At 34.6% G+C, this 21,838-nt stretch overlaps 5 protein-coding genes across 7 annotated transcripts; 2 read left to right on the forward strand and 3 right to left on the reverse strand.

The window, feature by feature from the left end:
* The first annotated feature begins 504 nt into the window (after positions 1 to 504).
* LOC118047738 (ATP-dependent DNA helicase Q-like SIM) lies at positions 505 to 9,098 on the forward strand. 2 transcript variants are annotated; one of them, XM_073409514.1, is made up of 16 exons: positions 506 to 742; positions 936 to 1,557; positions 1,666 to 1,885; positions 1,976 to 2,086; positions 2,450 to 2,639; positions 3,681 to 4,023; positions 4,254 to 4,480; positions 4,944 to 5,000; positions 5,468 to 5,548; positions 5,793 to 5,856; positions 6,132 to 6,231; positions 6,334 to 6,417; positions 6,663 to 6,756; positions 6,941 to 7,054; positions 7,180 to 7,272; positions 7,750 to 9,098. In XM_073409514.1, exons 2-16 carry the CDS (start codon positions 957 to 959, stop codon positions 8,065 to 8,067), a joined length of 2,697 nt encoding a protein of 898 aa, XP_073265615.1. In that variant the 5' UTR covers positions 506 to 742; positions 936 to 956; the 3' UTR covers positions 8,068 to 9,098. The 2 variants fall into 2 exon arrangements, with proteins under 2 accessions (XP_034913001.1, XP_073265615.1); XM_035057110.2 differs by lacking the exon at positions 6,334 to 6,417 and having other exon boundaries at positions 505 to 1,557.
* Positions 9,099 to 11,827: 2,729 nt separating this feature from the next.
* On the forward strand, positions 11,828 to 12,877 carry LOC118047739 (probable histone H2A.5). Its single transcript, XM_035057111.2, has 2 exons — positions 11,828 to 12,142; positions 12,457 to 12,877. Exons 1-2 carry the CDS (start codon positions 11,936 to 11,938, stop codon positions 12,685 to 12,687), a joined length of 438 nt encoding a protein of 145 aa, XP_034913002.1. The 5' UTR covers positions 11,828 to 11,935; the 3' UTR covers positions 12,688 to 12,877.
* A 576-nt stretch (positions 12,878 to 13,453) lies between these two features.
* Positions 13,454 to 16,689, reverse strand: LOC118047740 (autophagy-related protein 18a). 2 transcript variants are annotated; one of them, XM_035057112.2, is made up of 4 exons: positions 15,891 to 16,685; positions 15,043 to 15,250; positions 14,597 to 14,723; positions 13,454 to 13,827 (listed from the first exon to the last, which is right to left on the reverse strand). In XM_035057112.2, the coding sequence occupies exons 1-4, from the start codon at positions 16,620 to 16,622 to the stop codon at positions 13,740 to 13,742; spliced, it is 1,155 nt and encodes a 384-aa protein (XP_034913003.1). In that variant the 5' UTR covers positions 16,623 to 16,685; the 3' UTR covers positions 13,454 to 13,739. The 2 variants fall into 2 exon arrangements, 1 of the variants encoding a protein (XP_034913003.1); XR_004687360.2 differs by lacking the exon at positions 13,454 to 13,827 and adding an exon at positions 14,819 to 14,954 and having other exon boundaries at positions 15,891 to 16,689.
* Positions 16,690 to 18,142: 1,453 nt separating this feature from the next.
* On the reverse strand, positions 18,143 to 18,595 carry LOC118047628 (protein SRC2-like). The gene has a single exon (XM_035056968.1). It carries the CDS (start codon positions 18,593 to 18,595, stop codon positions 18,143 to 18,145), a length of 453 nt encoding a protein of 150 aa, XP_034912859.1.
* A 1,265-nt stretch (positions 18,596 to 19,860) lies between these two features.
* On the reverse strand, positions 19,861 to 21,067 carry LOC118047657 (protein SRC2). The gene has a single exon (XM_035057007.2). It carries the CDS (start codon positions 20,890 to 20,892, stop codon positions 19,990 to 19,992), a length of 903 nt encoding a protein of 300 aa, XP_034912898.1. The 5' UTR covers positions 20,893 to 21,067; the 3' UTR covers positions 19,861 to 19,989.
* Positions 21,068 to 21,838: the final 771 nt, after the last annotated feature.

Below are 21,838 nucleotides of genomic sequence, written 5' to 3' on the forward strand. Positions count from 1 at the left end.
AAAAATTTAAAATTTTTTTTTTACTTTAAATCAATATATTTTTATTATTTCCAAATCATTTTGATATGCTAATATCAAAAATAATTTTTTAAAAATAAAAAAAATTATTCATAATTATTTTAGCACAAAAAATTATTTGAAAAACAATCGTAATTATATTGCCAAACAAGTTAGTCTAATAATTTTTTACAACTATAAATTAATTATTTTTATGAAAACAATTACTAAATTTAATATACACATGAAAATATAATATATTTTCAAAACTTAAATTATGGATTGGATAAATTAATTTAGGTTGATTTAAGTTAATAAAAAATATGTTATTTTAAGTTTTTTTTTAAAAAAAATTAAAATAATATTATTTTTTAAAAATAAATAAAAATATCAAATTAAACTTTAAATCATGAATTGATATATAAAGATAACCTGATTTACTAAATCAGTTTTTATCAAATTTAATTTAAAATCCAGCTCATATTAAGATATAAAATTGATGGATAATCGGATTAACATAACAGCCCGATCTGATTTTATAACAATGTCAAAATCTTCCGAATTGCGCGGGCAAAGTTTTAAGTTCTCGAGCGGGATCGCACACATCCACGCACTATATTGATTCATCTCTCTCTCTCTCTCTCTCAAAAACAGAAAAACAAAACTTCTCATAAAAGAATCCTCAATTTCTCATACCTGCATAATCCTAGGGTTTCCATCTGCTCAATCGAACAACATTCCTATCGTATTTCACTGCTCAGAACCTCTCCATCTCCACCACACACACGTACACGTATACACACAGATCTTATACGGACACGTATAAGAAACCGACACCAATCGCTTAAAATCATGAATCTGTAGCACGGTTTTTTTTTTTTCAGGAACAATTCTTAATTTCAGTTTTTTTCTTTTTCTTTTTCCTTTTCCTTTTATAGTGAATTTTTCTGTTTGGTGTGATGGAAAAATCTGTGGCTTGTGATGGAACCGTTGAAAAGCTCATAGAAATGGGTTTTGAGAGTTGTGCGGCGGAACAAGCTGTTAAAGAAGTCGGTCCGTCGTTGGATAAAGCTGTGGATTATTTATTGAACGGTTCTTTGAGCAGAAATTGTGAAGGTAGTGGTACTATGACCAGTAGTTCTGAATGCTTTACAAGCAGCAGAAGTGGAAAGAGAATGCTGTCTGGCTCTGCCTATTCGGGTCGAAAGCGACAGTCTAGTATATTGGAGCATTTCCGGTTGCCACGCAGCGTGAAACGAGGCATGCTTAGTAGGGATGTGTCTGATGTTTTGGTTTCTGGGTCGAAGGTTTTGCCGCTTAGTGTGAATGGATGTGAGGAATCGTGTGTTAGTGTGGATTGTGGTAAGGTCAAGGATGCAGTGGATGGTTTGCCAGTTTTGTGTAAAGAAGAGGTGGGTTTTGGATTGGATTGGGAGGAGAGAGCGAATAGGGTATTGCAAGAGCGTTTTGGTTGTAGTTCATTAAAGGGTTTCCAAAAGGAAGCCTTGGCTGCTTGGGCAGCTCATCAAGATTGCCTTGTTCTTGCCGCTACAGGATCTGGTATTGTTTTTTTCTTCTTTTCGTTTTGTTGTCATATATGATTAGTTTGGTTTGTTCTTTGTTTTGGTCAGCGGTAGTAACTTTTGTTATATGATTATTTTGTTGCAGGAAAATCTTTGTGTTTCCAGATTCCAGCATTACTAACAGGAAAGGTTGTGGTTGTGATTTCACCGTTGATTAGCTTGATGCATGATCAGTGCTTAAAGCTATCAAAACATGGGGTCTCTGCGTGCTTTCTTGGATCTGGGCAGCCTGATAGCAGTGTGGAAAAGAAAGCAATGAGAGGCATGTATGACATAATATATGTCTGCCCAGAGACAATTTCAAGGTAAGCTGCATGTATGTGGTTCGCTTTTGTGTCTAAAAAAGGGAGTTTGTTAGCTCTCCTGATTGAAAGAGTGGTATAATTTCACCGCAGACTGATAAAACCGCTCCAGGGACTTGCAGAAAGTCGTGGCATAACTTTGTTTGCTATTGATGAAGTTCATTGTGTTTCTAAGTGGGGACATAATTTTCGGCCTAGCTACAGGTTTGTGTTCTTCGTTCTGTTGGCTGTTTCATGCTCCTGTTTGTTATACCTATTCTCTTACAATCACAGGCTGATTGTATTGGTTAATTTTATACATATAGTTATGAACTTCATGTACTGAGAAGTACCATCAGTGCTCAGATGAAGCTAAACATAGCAAATCCAAGTTAAGAAAGTTGGCTAGCTATGTGTCCTTTATCTATTTAATGTGTGTTGATAGTCATCTTATCAGTGATGATTTTATAAGGAAGGTGATATTATGAAGCTTTTTCACCATTTCTCATGCTATTGGACTTGGCTTAAAGTACTATACGCTTAGATGTCATCACAAAAACTAACAAGAAGCATATTGTAATGTTTCAGGCAATTGTCTGTTCTCCGGGAGAACTTTAGTGCTTGCAATCTAAAATTCTTAAAATTCAACATCCCATTGATGGCGTTGACCGCAACTGCCACAATTCCGGTTCGAGGAGATGTGCTTAAAGTGCTGAGAATGTCAAAGGAAACAAAGGTTGTGCTTACTTCATTTTTTCGGCCAAATCTACAGTTCTCGGTAATCTGCCCTCCAACTTATGTTTGAATAGTTGTTTGACCTATCAGGGCTCAACTTTTCTTGTTCTCTTTTTGTGGAAGGTGAAAACAACACCCAAACCTGTCAACCTTAATTTGATGGTAGCAAGTAAAAGGGAAGAAAGGAATAGGAGTAAAGGATTGAAAAACAGCTTTTGAATTAAAAAATACCATTTCTACATAGCTGCTGTTTGATTGGTTTAATTCCTGCAGGTTGTCCACAGGTCATATGCATTAGAATTACTCTTACCTGATTTGGATGCATAGAAACTAACCGATATATTGTGATATATAAACAAGATGTATCCATATTTTTCATGTACTAAAAACATGCTTCCAAAATTTTAATTTTAGTACAAGATGTCTAAATCTTAACTTATCACATACACATCTAGCTCATTTTCCAACTAGTTTCCTTCTTACTCCACTCGTGAGAATGGTCCAAGAGGACTATGCATCATAATGTGCAGAGGGTGGTTCCTGCTTGTATGATGTTTAATATTTAATGGGTTTTTTTTAATCCCTGTCTATACTTTCCATTGAAAGGAAGATTAATGTGACTAATGCAAGAAGTGTGATTTTTGCTAGTTTCATATCAGGTTTCATGAAACAAAACATTATGACTGTTTCAGCTTCACATTGAAAATTTTTAACATGGTAAACAGAAAATTACAAGTCTGCATCTGAAATATTTAGCCTAAATCCAAGAGGACCATGATGTCAACCTACTAATTACAGCATCATTATGTTCTCTAGGTATTGCAGTAATCATGCCCCTATGAAGTCTGATATTGTTACAATTGGACCAGCAATTGAAAATTGAATTTGATGTTCTAAATAGTATACATGTTAGATTATTTCCTGATGGAATTTTTTGTTATTTTTTTTCCTAATGAATCTCTATGATTTCTTCTCATGTTTTCTAGTTTGCTTCCTAACTTACATGCCTTATATATCATATTTTATTGAACATATCAAATATCTACTGGTGTGGAAAACCAAAATTCAGTTTCTGCTCTTACAGGTAAAACATTGTAGAACCTCTTCTCCATCTTCTTATGGGAAGAATCTCAGCCATTTGATAGGCATATATGCTGGAAAGAAAAGGTCCAATGAAAAGAAGTGGAATAGTATTGCGGAAGAATTAGATGATTGCTCCGATAGCTCTGCTGATAATAGCATATCTGATGGAGATGTATCTTCTCCAAATGACATGAACAGAATTGAAGATGATTGCTGTGATGTAGATGATGATGAATTAAATTTAACAAAGGAAAATGGATCGACTGCTTCAAGGGAAAAAGAAATGTCAATTGAATATTTGGAAAATGATGTTGATGTCTTTAACATTGTGGATGATTGGGATGGTATACATCTTTCTATTAATTTAGATCATGTCTGTTGCTGCATTATACTGGCTGGCTGTAAAAATATGCCATGAATGCAACATAGAACTTGAAAAGAAAATTGCAGATGCAAAGTATTGAGTTTTATGCCAGTAGAATTGCTACTAGAAAAAAGAAATTTTCTTTCATCTCTAACCTCCAATATTAATATATATATTCTATTCTAATTCTTATTATTTCTCATTTTGAAGTTGCATGTGGTGAATTCAGTGGACAATCTCCTTGCAAGGACCAGTATATTTGCGAGTCATCTGAAACAGTTGATCCCTCTAGTAAGATAGAAGACAGGTCGAAACTTTTGCAAGAGCCTTTAGAAAAAGGACCAACCATCATATATGTTCCTACAAGAAAACAAACATTGAGCATCACAAAGTATCTTTGTGGTTTTGGTGTGAAAGCTGCTGCTTATAATGCATCGGTATGTATCACATGATTGTTTCCCAGGTCAATTGGATGGATACCATGTATTCTATTTTAGTTTGATAAGGGTTTTCTTTTTCCATTATTAAGCCTACTGAATCAACCTTGCAATTGAATTGGAATCACTTTGACTCAGTTGTAATATAATGCGACATATTGGTAGTGAAACTGCTATGTTGCATAGCACTTGATGGTGTAAATATTACAAAAGGAAACCTGTCTGATTTGATGGCTGATCTATCAAGCAAAAGTAACCTCAACTTCTAATTACCTTTCAAACTGCTTTGCAGATTTAATCATTGGATTTTTCTCTATTTGTATTTTTCCTTTTTTGGTTGGTGGTGATTCTTTATGTTCACTTGTTTTTTAATCTTTCACATCACATGACTAAGGGTAGTTACTCCTATGAAAACTTCTCTTGTTTAACATGCAACTGACCCATGGCCATTTTCCCCTCTCAGTTGCCAAAATCACACCTAAGGCAGGTCCACCAGGAATTCCACGAAAACTTGATACAGGTATGGGTAGGGAAACTGATCATTCTGGATTGCATGATGCGTCTTTCATCTGGTTTTTGAATTCTTAACGGTGCTAATAACTTGCACTGTTTGAATACTAAGGTATCCTGTATTCATGCAGCATCCTGTTTGGGCATGTCTTGCACCATTTCTGATCTCCATTTTTTTGTCTGCTTGTGATAAAATGAATTTACAACAATTAAATTTCTTCTTATTATTTATTTCTTTTTCGGGGATTATATTTCCTCTTTCTATGATGCACTTGACTTTTCTAAAGGTACTGCCAAATGGGGGTGCTGAAAAAATCAGAACTGGTTCTTTCCATGTGGTTTCGTAGAAGCTAAACCTCTTATTATCATCCTTTCTTGAGACAAGGAAGAAAATAACCTAGTTTTAACTTTCACTTTCTGTTATTTCCTAGTAGAATAAGGCAATAGCAAGAAATTCTGACAAAACATCCTTTCTAGGTGGTTGTCGCAACAGTTGCTTTTGGAATGGGAATTGACAAATCAAATATCAGAAGAATTATTCACTATGGATGGCCACAGGTTAGCAGTTGAGATTTGATATTTCTGCAATATTGTATTGGATATTGTTATCCATTTGTACTCAAGAACTTATCATATGTTGTAGGAAAAATCTGGTGCTCTCACTTTTATTATCCTAAGCAATAGCAACAGTTCACTTCTCCTTCTGGCAACTTGTCTGCCTATTCTTTTTTCCTTTTTTATCACATAATTCTCAGTTATATTTGTTCTCCTAACGCTTCTTTCATCTAATGTCCAATTTTAGAGTTTGGAAGCATATTATCAAGAAGCAGGCCGTGCTGGAAGGGATGGGAAACTAGCAGAATGTGGTAAGCTCTTTTCACGTATAGACTACTTATCATTGTTGGACATAAATCTTATTTGGTCATAATTTTTAATTTGAATAGAAGTTCCATGTCATGGTGTTGATCAAAACTTGTACAGTAAACTCCCTTTTCATACAATATCTGTTTCATTCCTTACGGTTGCTTCCAAGTGAAGGATTTGTATTCTGGGATGAGGCACTGCATGATTGTAATAGAAGTCATCAGCATCATGATTGTTTTTTTTAACTAACCAAAAAATCTTTTTCTTTGCCAAGCAGTTCTGTATGCAAACCTGTCAAGAACACCATCACTTTTACCAAGTAAAAGAAGTGAATCTCAGACAAAACATGCATTCAAGACGCTGTCTGATTGTTTCAGGTCCACTTTGTCATTCAAGACATTTTTTGCGGTCCTGCATCTTGGCTTCCGTTTCAACTTTTGTTACAGATTTTCTTTTCCTTTTTACTTGTCTTCTTGCAGGTATGGAATGAATACCTCATGTTGTCGAGCTAAAACACTTGTAGAGTATTTTGGGGAGGATTTCAGTTATGAGAAGTGCCTCTTGTACGCAGTGTTTCTTTCATTTTAGAATCTGCTTTAATATCTATTTCAATAAAGTGCTCTTTTGACTTGAATTTTTTTTCTCCGTGGTTACCTACTTTTACTGCTGAGATTCTGTCTTATTTACTATTTGCTCTAATACCCCTTGCTTCACATTGATTGCACAGTTACTTTTCATCATATCTATCAAGTTACTGTTCCACAACATGCTTTCTCAAGCCATTTTTAATGGGACTCCTTTAATGCAGGTGCGATGTGTGTGTCAATGGGCCTCCAGAAATGCAGGATTTGAAAGAGGAGGCTGATATTTTAATGAAGGTCATTGCAGCGTATCATCTAAGTGTAAGGATTTTATTTCTGGTTAGTTTTTTGCAAGTGCCAGGTTACATGTTACCAGTAGTTTTATTGACATATAGATCTACAATAAGATGAGTAATAAAGAGAGATTCTTGTGTATCCAGATAAGTCATTTTCTGCTCCTTTTTCCTATTAAAATTCTCAATGGAAGGCTTTTTTTGAGTTTCAGGAACAGAACCATTCTTTTGATAGCTCATATGATGGTAAATGTAATGACACTAAATCACAGAGAGCGGTGCAGAAGCCAAACCTCAGAATGTTCGTCACTAAAATAAAGGAGCAGGTAACCTAGATGCAAACCATCTCTTTATACTTCTTTCATGTGTTGGAACAGTGACTGGTTAGGAATATTTCACTTCACTCAAATTATCAGATGTTATTTTGATTATCTATGGTGGTTTTGTGCAGTATCAAAAATTTTGGACAACAGATCAGCTATGGTGGCAAGGTCTAGCTCGGATTATGGAAGGCAAAGGATACATCAGAGAGGGTGATGAAAAGGTACCTGCGCAAATGATTTTCCATTCTCCTAGTAGTGTCTTTGAAGTCCTTAATTATACCAAGTGTTTACAGAGTATTTCTGTGTCAGCGTTGCTATGCATGTGTAAAACTTAAGAAAATCTCTTGTTTCCTGGGCATCAATCAAATGGATGGGTTGCTAATTTAGACTCGGGATTTGCTTAGCCTTCTGGCAGCTCCTAGGTCTGATTGCCCTAGCTTTTATTTTGACCTGTTTTCTGATTCTATTAATTAGCGGAAGAAACATTTTTGACACAATTGAATTTGTGATCTCATGGCTGTCTTTTGAACAAGGCAAATTCCTGAAGCTTAGCTGTGGATTCTAAGCAAAATTTGAAATCTGTATTTTATCGCACGAATCTCCATTGCTTTCACAAGCATGCAGATTATAAGTTGTGTTTGTTTGAAATTTTGGTTCTCAGCTAAATTGGTCTTGTATTAAATTCACTGTTTATGCAGAGCCATGTCCAGATAAAATTCCCGGAGCCAACAAAATTAGGACTCGAGTATCTGGAATATGATAGAGAGCAACCGCTCTCTGTTTACCCGGAAGCTGATATGCAACTCTCTGTGAACAAACACAAATCATATTCTTCTTTTGCGGAATGGGGCAAAGGTTGGGCTGATCCAGAGATCCGTCGTCAGCGCTTAGAAAGAAAGCAATCAAATAGAAAACCACGAAAGCCGAGACGGACAAGAAAATCTGGTAAAATGAAACTGGATTTCAAAACCTCCAGGGGTAGAATAGCAGCAAAGCTCTTTTGCAAACAGAAGTGAGTAATGATACTAACTGAGTCTTGTGTCCTTGTAAGTGCATGTTTTTGTGTCTTACCCTTCAACCTCCTTAATATCCCATATAGAACTTCTGATCACGAAAGCATGGTGTTTTTGGACCAAAATTGGATATGGTATGATTTAGGTATACTGTTTAATAGCGGTGTCGTTCCATAAGAAAATTACAGGGAAAAATCTCAGAAACATTGTTTCATGACAAAGAAAAATTAAAAAACTCAGCTCCATGATGTGAAAAAGGGAGTTGTATTTCGTAAAGCAACGTTACAATACAAAAGGAGTGTATTAAACGAAAGTGATGTCCCTCGATGAAAGCAAGGAATCATTTCGAGCACCATAGTTGCATTTCAATATATTCTTTTGTGAATTTGTTCTCCTGATGCATAGACACGAAGAAAAGCTTTGTTCATGGGCTATAGCCACCTTATTTTCGCCATTGCTGGCTTCTCTGCGTCGTTCTCTCTCCTCTTGCCAAACTTGAAGCTATGGCACAAGCAACAAATCACAAAAGAGAAACTGGGGATTATTGCTGAGGTGCTGGAACATGCTGAAGAGAGGGCTCACAAATTTCAAGAAAGGCATGATCACATACTGGGTCAAATAAGCTCATATTATTTGATCAATCAAGAACTCGGAGATGCGTTGGCTGGTGCTAGGGCTGCAATGAATGAGGCAATGGAGTTTGCTGTCAAATTGAGGGAAGTGCAAATGAGAGTCCTGGTCAATTTCCCAGATGAAGCTGATCTTTCAATGTTGGATAGCCCATATGCAAATGCAGCCAGGCCTGGGAACAATTAAAGTGCTTAAAAAAGAGCAGCTTCAACATGGGCTTTGGCTTTAGCTGCTTGGCTTGGTCATGCAAAAACTGTTTAATTGGTCACTACACTACTAGATATTAGGAAACCATGTTTATTCCTCTTGGCATGTTTATAATGTTTGTTCCCACCCCTTTCTCCCTGTATATTTTCAATAATATGAACTAGCAAGCATCTGCATTGCTATTGTTGTTTATCTTAGCTATGAGCACCATCATGTCCATTTCTTTCATTGGTTTTAAAACGTGCAGATATACATGGGTATTGTTTATAGGTTAGAAAAATTGATTTGGGTCAACTTTAAAACTTAAAAAAATCAAAACGATATGATTTTAAAAAAAAAAAATTAGTTGCCAAGTTAATAGTTGAGTTTTAATTTGAATTGACGCCTCGTCATTGAGTCAATCTTGATTTTAAACCAAGTTAATTAAGTGTTTTTGTTTTAAATTTTAACCTAGAATGATTTATACCCTTGAATAATCTCCGGATCTTAAAACAAAGATTTTTTCAACAAATGCCTTTTGGTGTCAAAATATTATTCTCGTATTGTCCCTTCTTTGCTACCTTAACCTTTCAAGATCTAAACACATCAAAGGCATGAATAATACTTAATTTTATAATGGGGATGAACAGTTGAGCAACTTGCCTTGTGTGTATGGTGTAATTGGTGTGTTGAGGCTTGAGAGCTTCTTTCCATCTATATATGTACTCTTGATTCTGTATTCGTTTGCCTCCTCTATTTTATTTATGCTAACGTCAACTTTCAATTTTTAAATCATGTTCCTTTAATTCTTATTTGATGGAAGCTTAGGTTATCATGCATCTTATCACAACAAGAAATATTTCAAAATAAAAATAGATTTGAAACATATATCAAGAAATAGTTACACCTAACTTGAGAATTAGTGTCTTTTCACACCACAAGGTTGTTTTTTTTTTTTGTTTTCCTCAACGTCAAACCAGAGTTCCTTTCAATGCATGCGTTGTCCGGTCATAGAAAAAATACCAAGAAGAATCACATGTCATCCCTAAACAATGTTTTTGGCTCCTGAAATTAGCCACACGCTTTCATCCTGAAGTGGTTGACGTGCACAACATGCGTCGATGTATTTTTTAAAAATTACTTTTTTTTATAAAATTACCAAATGTGACTATCCTAACTTGATAATAGGACAAAAAAAAAATGCCAGTGCAATGACAATAATACCTTCTGACCTAATGTACATGAATTTGAATTTAAAAGGATAATAAGGACCTTTTAATTTCGTTCTCTTAACAAAAAATGAAAAAACCCATTACAAGTAAAGTTTTTTCGATCAATTTCAATTAGTTCATTGCAAAGACACTTTTACCCTTGATTATTAACATGTGACTTTTTTTTTTAAGGGTAGTACAATAAAAACTCCATTCCCGTTTACAATGTAATGTGTCTAAGAAGAATAATGTTTTTACAATCTCTTCATTTGTTTTTAAGAAATATTTCCAATATAAATTAAATTTTAATTACATATTTTACCATATATGATATAAATTAATAAATTAATAATCTTGATTAAATGATATTATTGGTTGATCCTTGATTTGGGATCCGATGTGGTAAATTAATAATTTGCTAGATTTTAAGATGATACATTTTATAAAAAATAAATAAGTTTCACTTAAAATATAGATTAATAATCTTTTAATAGATCAAGATTATACACATGTAAAACTCTATTGATAGGTCTTTATAAAATATGACTCCAATGCTATTTATTTGTTTTTCAAATTGATGCCTTTTTTAACCTTATCTCTAACTTTTCTCAGTATGTCGAGAAGTTTGGTGTGTTGTTCTTGTATTGCAAGAAAAAATTATGCAATGTATTGTTAATTTGAGTGCATATTTGTGTGAGACGGGGGCACAAGTAAATATCTATCATCTTCAATTTATTTTTTTTTTGTTATTTTAGATGACTTTCCTAATATATTTGTTTGTCACTTGACAAACATGAAGTTACTTATTTTTTTATTGGTAGTTCACATTATACTTAATTGTATCATGATGATATTTCAACTCTTTAATTAGAGCATGTAATTTTCTAATTCCCATACCATATAAATATTTATTCAAATTATTTGAAGTCATGTTGTTCCATGGACTTAATCAATTTTTTTTTAAATGAGTGAGGTAATTATCAACAAGTAACTGATCTTTTAAACCATCCATTTTTCTATTAACTTGTCCATTGATAATATTTTTATTGGTTAATAAATCTTCACGTTTAGTTTTACTATTTGTTATGTTGCATGTTCTTTTTATAAATATTTTTGCTTGACTTAACGTTTATGAAGTAATTTTAGTTCCTTGAAAAAATAGATATACACATGACTCCTATTGTATAAAACTGTTACATTTTAAAACTTTATTTTTGTTAAAAAATACATAGAATAATAATAATAATAATCTATAATTCAATAACCATACAATATTTTATTACCACATCATACAATATACATATTAAATTAAATGTTTTAGTAAAAAATAATGATTTTTTTAATAAATATTTTTTATTAGTTAATATATAAAATACTAAATCATTAACTTATCCATTAATAATATTTCTATTGATTAATAAATCTTCACGTGGTCCAAAAAATATTAATTTATGATGATTTAAATACTCACACACAAGCATGTTTATCATCACTTTAAAATTTTCAGCTATAAACTCACACCAGCAATTATCTCCACGGATTGCCAGCATGGCAAATCCAACGACTCACATACCTCACCCACACACCAACCCAAAACCAAACTCTCATTTTCATTTACCAATTTAAAAAAACCAGGATCGCCAACCTGTCGCGATCTCACCGCCCATTCAAATCTCAAACCCAAATCTTCTCGGATCGCCAACGTGTCACACTCCGCTATAAATGCCCAAACACCCTCTCCATCCCCTGCAAATCCCGCTCTCCAGTTTCAGTTCCCTCTTAGAAAACGCTACCGTTTGAACCCGCATCTTACTATCTCTCATTCTCTACAATTTCTTTTAACAATGGAGGCAACGACAAAGGCAACCAAAGGTGCTGGAGGAAGAAGAGGAGGAGACCGCAAGAAGTCCGTTTCAAAATCGATCAAAGCTGGCCTTCAATTCCCTGTTGGTCGGATCTCTCGGTTCTTGAAGAAAGGTCGCTACGCTAAGCGTCTTGGTTCTGGTGCTCCCATTTACATGGCTGCTGTTCTTGAATACCTCGCTGCTGAGGTACATCCAGTGTTTCCGTTTTGAACCATCCCTGTTTCCTTTGTTTTTGAGAAATTTCTAATTTTCGGTCTTTTTTTATTTAAAAATTTCAGATCTATTATTTTTTCGGTTTTTTTTGGTGTTTCTATGGAAGAACAATCGTTTTTCCTTTTTAAATAAAAAACAAGATTAGTAGTCTGTGTTTGTTTTAATTTCTCTTGGTTTTTTTTAAACAAGATACTATCCATATAAAACTCTTTTTTTTTTTTTTTTTTTTTTTCCCAATATAATCATCTATTTTTGTATTTTAATTTGTTTTTATTTCATGTTTCTAGGTGCTGGAGTTGGCTGGAAATGCAGCGAGAGACAACAAGAAGACCAGGATCAACCCAAGACACGTCTTGTTGGCTGTAAGAAACGATGAAGAGCTCGGAAAATTGCTGCAAGGAGTTACAATAGCAAGCGGCGGAGTGTTACCTAACATTAACCCAGTACTTTTGCCTAAGAAAACTTCAGCTAGTGAGAAATCTTCTGGGTCAGAGCCAAAATCACCTAAAAAGGCCTAAAACCACTTGTAATAAAATCAGGTTTTATTTTGTTGTATGACGACCGGTTGTTATCCAATGTGGTAGGAATTTAGACGTGCAGTGTAGTTTGTTCTTTACAAGTTTATCTTTTTGATGCACAAAGATAATGTAGCAGCCGCCGCCGCTCTCATGTTTATCAAATATTTAATGGAAAGGTTTCTTCTTTCCATCGCATGTGTTTCGCTTTGCTGCTCTCTTGTTGTGTGGTTGCTCAAATTTATCGAGCTTGCCTGCCTTGCCTTGGTACCAAGTTGCGGCTTTCATAACGCCCAGTGGGCTTTGGGGGTTTCAAAATTCAAAAGTTTTGGCTCTGATGGCGTTCGTAAACTTGAAAATTGGACGCTTTGGGAAGGTGCTTGTGTTTTGGCTATGTTTAGCAATGAGAACATAATATCATAGTTATGAGCAAACCATAGCTTCAAAACACCAATTCACAAACCTTTGCTCAACGTAAGTGTTTAAATTAATCATTTTCTTAATATGAAATCACAGTTCTTGAAATGGAATATAAAAACCTTGTCTTGGAAGCTGCGGCATTTCCTTTGCTGTTATTTGGGGGCGATTAAAATATAGAGAGCTTCCCTGGCCTTGAAATCTTTCCAAGGAGCCAATTTTCAGGAGCTCTCTGAAATTGTATAGCTTGTTTGATGACCAGAAGAACGTCAATATATTGAACGTATTAACACTACTTGGGTGGTTTTTTGTTAAATCACCGTCAAGTCTCACCCTCCACCTTCAATAAGAGAAAAAAAAAAAAAGGATTGCCAGGTTGAGTATTATGGCTCTGCCAACTGATCACCTAAGAAATGTTTGTCCCTTTTAATCATGCTCACAATCAAGGCTAATATTTACATGAATGTACAGGGCACCATTATTAACAAAAAGCACGCACCAGAACCTTTTCTTACGCCGCCCAATTCAATGGGGTTAATCCCATGCTGGTTTTAGTTACTCGTATGTTTATATGTACAAATTAATTCCAGTCTCCTGATAATATAATATTAACAATATTTACCCCCAAATTGATTGACTCAGAAACTCTCCACGTTCAGGAAATTGATATATTCAAGCTGGATCATCTCCCCACCAGTCGCAGGGTCAAACTCACATCTATAGAAACTGCAAAACCATCCAGTAAACAACTTTGTTAGGATTCTTCATGATCATTATTACAAAATTTGGGTGCAGTAAATATTCAAAACACGATCCATCCATGAATTACAGTGATATATTCATAATCAAAACAAGATCTGCATACAATCTTGTCCGCTTAAAGCTGATTGAAGATCCACTGTTATCGTAACTAGTACAAAACATATTCCGACAGGAGTCGAAATCATAAGGCATACGAACCAATCATAGTATTAGAATGGACACATGGTAATGTGGTTTATGTGATTACCAAAGATAACTTCTCATTAACTCTTGAATTCATCAATGAACTTGAGGAGTCTAGGTTCGATGGGAATTCAAACCCAGCACAATTGAGAAAAATCAGCTCAACTTGTTATGAATATGGAATGACAATGATATCAGTAACACTACTTCTAAAAGATCGTTCATCTATGCTCATCAGAATAAAGCAACAAGAGTTTTTTAGTTGAAGCAGAATGAGACAAATCCAAAGCATATTCCCAAGGAAGCTGAAGGAGCCACTATGATCGAGGCATAAGAACTAAGCATATTATGAGAATGGACATCATTGCATTAATATGATTTTTGCTATTTTTCCAAGGACATTTTCACTATCAGCCCTAGGGATAACCTCCTAGCACACCACCCCTGCGAGTGCCATGAAGAAAACATGACAGCACCCCCCCGCAAAAAAAAATAATTTAGCAAAACGATAACTAATAAACAAAACCACAACGATCTGGTTTTTCATTACCTTCCATCCATGCCAATGATGACAATAGTGTTCTTCTGGTGGCCAAACCCGACACAGTACTGCAAACCTTCAGGTAATCGAAACCGAGCTACTGACCACTCAGAGCTGAAATACTTTGGCAATACCCCTGTAAAATAATGAGAGAAGCCCAATATAAGCTTCACTTCCAAACAATGATATCAAAACCTAAAGGGGAGTTATCTAGCAGGCTTGTACACTCACCAATGACAATCAAAGATTCTCTGACCCATGCAAGCTAATGAACTGGATTTAGAACTTGGGAGTCATATCTTAACCTATGCAAGAGTGTAACATGCCCAGCTACTAAAATTTACTGGCCCCTATAGCCTTCAAATAACTGATAGCACTAACTTCTCAGGATTTCACAGCAAACTAGCACAGTATTTATAGTTCAAAGAATAAGCAACAATAAATTGGGAAATTACCTTTGAAAATGGAAAGAGATGAAATTCTAGAATGAATTGGTTCAGATGCAAAGTGAGATCTATCATTTGGCAATGAGGCCAGGGACCCTGAATCAACCTTGAGACTAAAGATATGTACAGTTCCCTTGTCGCTTGAGACAGCTAGGAACTGAGCATTGGATGAGAATGCAAGACTGTAGATATCTGCTCTATCTGCACCTCTCCTAACCTAGCATGAGGCACAAGAAATCATTGAACATTAGCAAATAGCATCAACAAACCACAGACAAGAAATTGGGTGTTTCTAGCTGGATGAAAATCTATCACAAACACAATTAATCGACCAAAAACAGAAATTGGACACATGTTCAATTATGTTTCCAACAAAAACAAATTAAAAATTGAAGCTCATAAAACATTCAAACCTAAAGATCTTATTCTTTTTTTATAGAAACCTCATGATCTCATTACATGCTCACTGCTTAAAAATCCATTATCAATCACTTTACAATTCTTTGATTTATGCAACTACACTGCATTTTCTTATAAAAGAAATGAGCTAAATCTTCAATCAACAAGAGTGGCTGCGCACTTGTCCAATGTGATCAAAATTGGCAAAATCACATTAACATATCCATCAATTAAATCACTGAGAAAATCATCCTTGCTAAAACTACCTCATGCAGACATATGCTCGCATCCAAAAAGTTCATTCCTTTCTACTTACAATCACATCAACAAAATTTTAACACACCAATTAAGATTACAACAGACTCCAAAAACACCACAACTAATTAGCTTACCAATCACCATAATCACAACCACATTGTCACATATAATCACACTAATTAGCCTAACAATTACCATACCTCTTGCAGCAAAGTACCATCCAAAGCATTAAACACTCTAATCAAAGTCCCTTTACTGCTCGCTGTCGCTAACCTCCTCCCATCTTGAGTTAAACTCATACAAACAACTCTTGAATCATGCGCCATAACAAACTTACTCTTCTTGGACCCAAAATTCTCCACTCTAATTTGCCCCTTTTGCAACCCTAAACAAACCAAAACCATCGGCGACGAATTATGCGAAATCTCACACAGTCCAGTAGGGTTCGAAACCGTCTCAATTTGATTCAATAACTTCAAGTCCAAGAAATTATAAACAAAGATCTTTTGATTCAACACAACAACGATCATATCGCGACGAAGTTTCACGTTTTTCACCTCCGACCGGAACGATAATTCTCCGATACAACGAGAATCATGGTCGTCCCAAATCATCACTTTGTTTCTGGGGTAAATAGGGTCGGGTCCGCCACAGACTAGGCAGAAGATGTTGCTGCGGTAAAGCATGGAGACCATTCCGATGCCGCCTTGTGCGTCTATGTCGCGGCGGAATGAGGGTTTGAATGGGTCCGTGTCGAAGATCCGGAACCCGTTTTGGAGTCCAACTAAGAAGCAGGTGTGGTTTTGGTTGAAGGATAGGTGGTAGATTGGCGGGGTTGCTACTCGATTCGGGTTGTGGGTTATGGCGGTGGCGGCGGAGGAAGAGGTTTTGGGATGGTCGGGTTCGGAATCGCACCCGGGTCGGGTCGCCATGAGAGGTTTGCGGTTGAAGAGAGTAGAGTGTTGAGAGGGGATAGGTTTTTGCGGGGATTTTGTACCTCATGATGACACTTGGCAAGGTAAAGATTAATCTAGTCCTCATATTAATACAAATTTCTTTTGAAATCCAAATCAATCACCATATTCACAAATTGAATAATATAGAGAATTATAATATATAAAAGAGAATCAAACTCTACAATTATATTATGGAAAAACTAATTTGGAATCATATAAACTAATTAGAACAAGAAAGGTATGTGTCAAAGGCCAGTATAAAAACATACCCTTTACATACGCGTGCATATCAATAATGTCAAGTGAATATTGCCCTAAATTTAATTAACCATACAAGATTAACCTCCACATGGTTCCGATAGCGACGCTGGTAGTGGTTCTCGAGTTTAATTAATCATACAAGATTAATCAATATATGGTGCCAAATGGTGGAGCCTATGGCAGTCGAGTTGCTTCATAATATGCTAGATTATACGGTGATGACTTATGCCACATTTGTTGGCTAGAAAGTAGTTTTCTTTTGGAAAGTGAATTCTGGGAAAATGAATTTCGGAAAATTATTTTTTGATATTTGATAGTGTAATGAAAAATAAGTTGGAAAATACTTTCTAGTGTTTGATTATATCATGAAAAATGAGCTATAAAATAACTTATTAATATTTTATTTTTCTCAAGTTTATTAAAATAATGAGGAACAAATCTTACAAATTAAAAAGTTGAATGAGAATGAAATTGAAAAAAAAATATAATTTCATAAATTATCTCAAATAAAATAAATAATAATCAAAATAATAGAGATCAAATCTAAAACATTAAAAAAAATGAAAGATGAAGAAATTAAAATAATAATAATCAACATTTCATAAATTATTTCAAATAAAATAAGTAACAATCAAAAGAATGAGAACTAAATTTGATAAATAAAATTTTTAATAAAAAAATGATAAGGAAAACAAATAGCAATTATAAAAATAAGGACCAAAGTTAATATAAAAATAAAATTTTAAGAGATGAAATTGAAAAATAAATATTCAAAACAAAATATATATAGCAATCAAAAGTTTGAGGATCAAATTTGATATAATCAGCAAATAATGACATTTTTAATTTTTTCACAACTTTCGGAAAGTGTTTTTCCCCCAAATTTTTCAGGAAAACACTTTCCTAAAAACCAAGCCAAATTTTCCTTTTACTAGAAAGTGTTTTTCCATTGACCAAGTTTTTCTAATGGCAAACAAACACAAGAAAGTTTTGATAGTGATTTCTTGAAAACCACTTTTCAGAAAACAAATACAAGCTAAAAGAAAAATATTTTTTTGAAAACAAAGCCAAATTTTTCTTTGACTGAAATTGACTGGAAAATATTTTTTGTTTATCGGAAAATATTTTTCGTTAACTAGAAAATATTTTCTATTAACTGGAAAGTGTTTTTTATTGATCAACTTTTCTAATAATAAATAAACACAAAAAAAATTTAAAAAATATTTTTTCAAAAATTACTTTTTAGGAAACAAGACTTTAGGTGCACTTAAGCATCCTCCGTGGTGTCTTGACGTTAGCAATTGAGATGACCATGCCGGATTAATAAGATTCTCACCGGCCTTCTTGGGAGCACCCCTAATCGTACCATGTCCAAAATCGTACTTGAAAACCAAGCAACCTCGATGCTTTCCTGATGGAGTCACGACTGGACAAGAACCCTCCTTTGCTTGCTTGTCTTCTGTCCAATTATCCAAAAGGAGCTTGACCGGATCTTCTAAGTAAAATCTCATCGGATAATCCCAAGTTGGACTGCCTATTCCTTTGTATGTGCAAACCGGTGTTTCTTGCCTGGAAATCAGAGAGCCACCGACGATGGAGGCCACAACACGAGTTTCGGAGAACAATTCTGAGAGTTCAAGGCCTTTCAAGCACGTCACTATAGTAATGTCCAGGGTCCTGCAATCCATTGTTGTGATCTTGAAGGAAAAGATCAATATTATTAAAGCTATTAATTTGAGCTGATTGAGGGGAGAAATCTGGCTTTGCATGCACAAAAAGATCAGGGTTTTTTAAGTGCTACGTTATATTATATAATTCAAATTCCCATTCTTTGTATTATTAATACAACTCGGAAAGAAAAGATAAAACAATGGATGCTAAAAAAAAAAAAAAAAAAAATCCTTAGACGACAATCAACCTAAAAAACCACATGTCATCATCAATATAAATATCATTATGATGGCGGTATTATTATTAATTTTTTTTTTTAATTTTTTTAAAATTATTTTAATATATTAATATCGAGATACTGATACTCTTCGAAAAAATCTTCTTTTCCGCCTCCTTAACAGAAAGGCAAGAACCCATTAACACTGCATTAGTCTAAACGGAGAAGCTGCCATGGATTTTTTTCAATTATTGTCGCTGCGTCCTTCATCTATTAGTTTGGATACATACATGATTATATACCTTCTGCCACTCTCGGATTTTTATATATAGAAATCTACAGGAATAGAACACGAGATCTCTAAAGAAAAAAAAATCTACTGCTAGTTGAGCTAGCTACATGCATGTTCATCGGCAACATGAATGAAAATCTGTTAAGAAACAAAAGGAAAGAAAGAATAGTGATAATCTCTTTATAAATATTCTTCAAATATTTAATAATACTAACATTACTTCATTAAAAAAGTTCTATTGATGTCTTAGTTATAAAATTCAGGTTCAAGTCCATTCATTAACTTGCTTATTATATAGATATGCCTGTACCAGAACCATTTAAAACAGCCTAAAACATATCGTATAAGAAACCAATCAACTTGTAACTTGAATCAAATCATTTGTATTTTTTATTTTATTTTTTTGATTCATGTGGGTGTTCGGTTTAACTTACGTGTACTTTAAATAATTCCCCATACGAGTTTTAAAGTTAATAATAAGATAAACTGAAACTTCCAGTAACCATTAATATTAGCAACCACATAGTTTAAACTGAAATCATAAAAAAAAGAAGCAAATATTTTAGTCAAAACTTTTTAGCATCGACCACCTGTTGCTAGATGATTAACCCTTTACAAAACTTCTTATAATTAAGAGTGGTGTGTGGGTAAGAAGTAATTATCTATAGATAACTTGGAAATTCAATTCATATCTTAAATCTTTAATTAAATCCCAAGCATACATATATCAATGTAATTAATCACAATTAAGCAATGGATAAAACAATTGCATCTAAGAAAAAGCTTAATATAACTCAAATAAAATAGTTATTCAAATCCTTGGTTACCTACGTAATAAAACCTAATAAAAGAAAAGCCTTCAAATGGAAGGAAATAAGAAAATGCAAAAAAAAAAAAAAAAACTAAAAGTCGAAACCACCATCAAAGCCACCATCATAACCACCCATGTCACCAACATCAGAAATCATATCACCAACCAGCAATCCACCAAGCAATCCAGCTCCCAATCCCAAACCCATATTTCCTCTACCACTCCTCTTAGGCTTCTGTTGTATCCCAGGTTGATACCCACCACCATACATGGGTTGTGGTGGGTAACCCGGATACCCATGTCCGGGAGCAGGTGGGTACCCACCATAACCATGTTGTTGTGGCGGCGGCGGCTGATTATAAGGATATGGATAAGGAGTCTGGTGCTTATCCCCCCCCGCTTGAGGCGGTGGCGCAGGGTATGCATAACTTGAACCTGCAGCACCCTGATATCCCATCACAGGGTAGGCAGTGACAGGCTTGTTCATTTCATTCCCGCCGGCAGCAGCATGATATCCCATGGCAGGGTAAGCAGAGACGTTCCCGTCCATCATTTTCGCCATTGCCGGCGCAGCAACATTGAATTTCTCGCCAAATTTAAACAAGAAATTCAATGTTCCTTTCATCCTCCCTCTCGGGGTACTGACGGAATAGCTTAAGGAACCTTTCCCATCCTTTGCTCCCAGCAATTCATTGACAGGCACAAAGACTACACCAACATCTTTATCTTTCAACATTCGCTTAGCTTTAAGCATGAACTTGAGCTTTAAGCGATTCTGTTGAGCAGCAACATCATCAATGGTGAATTTCAAGGGGAAATTCCATACAGGATTTGGCCCAGAGTCTTTATGAACGTGTGTCTTCTGTTTCTGCTTAGAATTATAATCATCTCCTTTGAGAGAAACATCACAGTACACATCCATCTTGTCGAAAAGGGTGACATCTTTGAGATCTTTGGCTGAGATAACTGTGATCTCTAATGACCTGCACTCCATGATGACTATTTTCCTCTACAAACAACAAAAACGATCAAGTAATTGTTATCAAGAAAAAGAGAGAATTTTTCCTTAAAGATTGTTCTTTATTCGAGGTTTTCTATAAGAGTCAATTGAGAAACGTTGGGTATATATACAATTCTGTTTGGTTCGAAGGAAAGTGACAGGAAAATTCCTTAGCCGCGCGAGCCGTCTTATATGGAGAATTAAATGAGAGGTTCAAGAGGGTTTTACCTTTTTTAGATTCTCTATGAATAATATCCTACGCGTTTTTTTTCCAAAAGCTATAGTTATCTATAAGCTCTGTAAAATATGCATATCAAAACTATTTTTTTAAATTTAAATTTAAAAATATATTAAAATAATATATATTTTATTTTTTAAAATTTATTTTTAACATCAATATCATAGTTTTTAAATTCGGTCTAGTAACCTTACCCGGTACAAGACCCGGGTTTCGGGTTTTGACAAGATCACCGACTCGCTCAAGTTATTTTTTTTAAAATTAAAATAACATCGTTTTAGTAAAAAAGATAAAAGTCAACGGGTTTTTAACCAGGTTTTGTTGGGTCTCCCGAGTTTTTTCTTTCCCTATTTTTTTTAAACCAGATCCAATTTCAACCTCAAGTCCCAGATCAATCTACGAGGCCGAGCCGGATTTCAAAGCTATAGTCAATATATTAATATTAATATTAATAATAACTCACTCTTCATCCGATAATCATGTATAATATATTCAAGTAATTCAAGTTAAATGTGTATTCATAAAAAGAATATAATTCGTTAATTATCTTGCAAGAGGATAAGCATAATAATTAGAGGTAATAATTAAGATAGAATGGTGGATAATATCTTCTTTTTTTATTTTGTTGTTGTCGGGCAAATGCTTGGAATCCCCGTGTCTGTATTTAATAGGAAAGTAAGTATTGCTAGTGAAGATTAGATA

This window comes from Populus alba, chromosome 5 (genome assembly GCF_005239225.2).
Source record: "Populus alba chromosome 5, ASM523922v2, whole genome shotgun sequence".
Lineage (NCBI taxonomy): Eukaryota > Viridiplantae > Streptophyta > Magnoliopsida > Malpighiales > Salicaceae > Populus > Populus alba.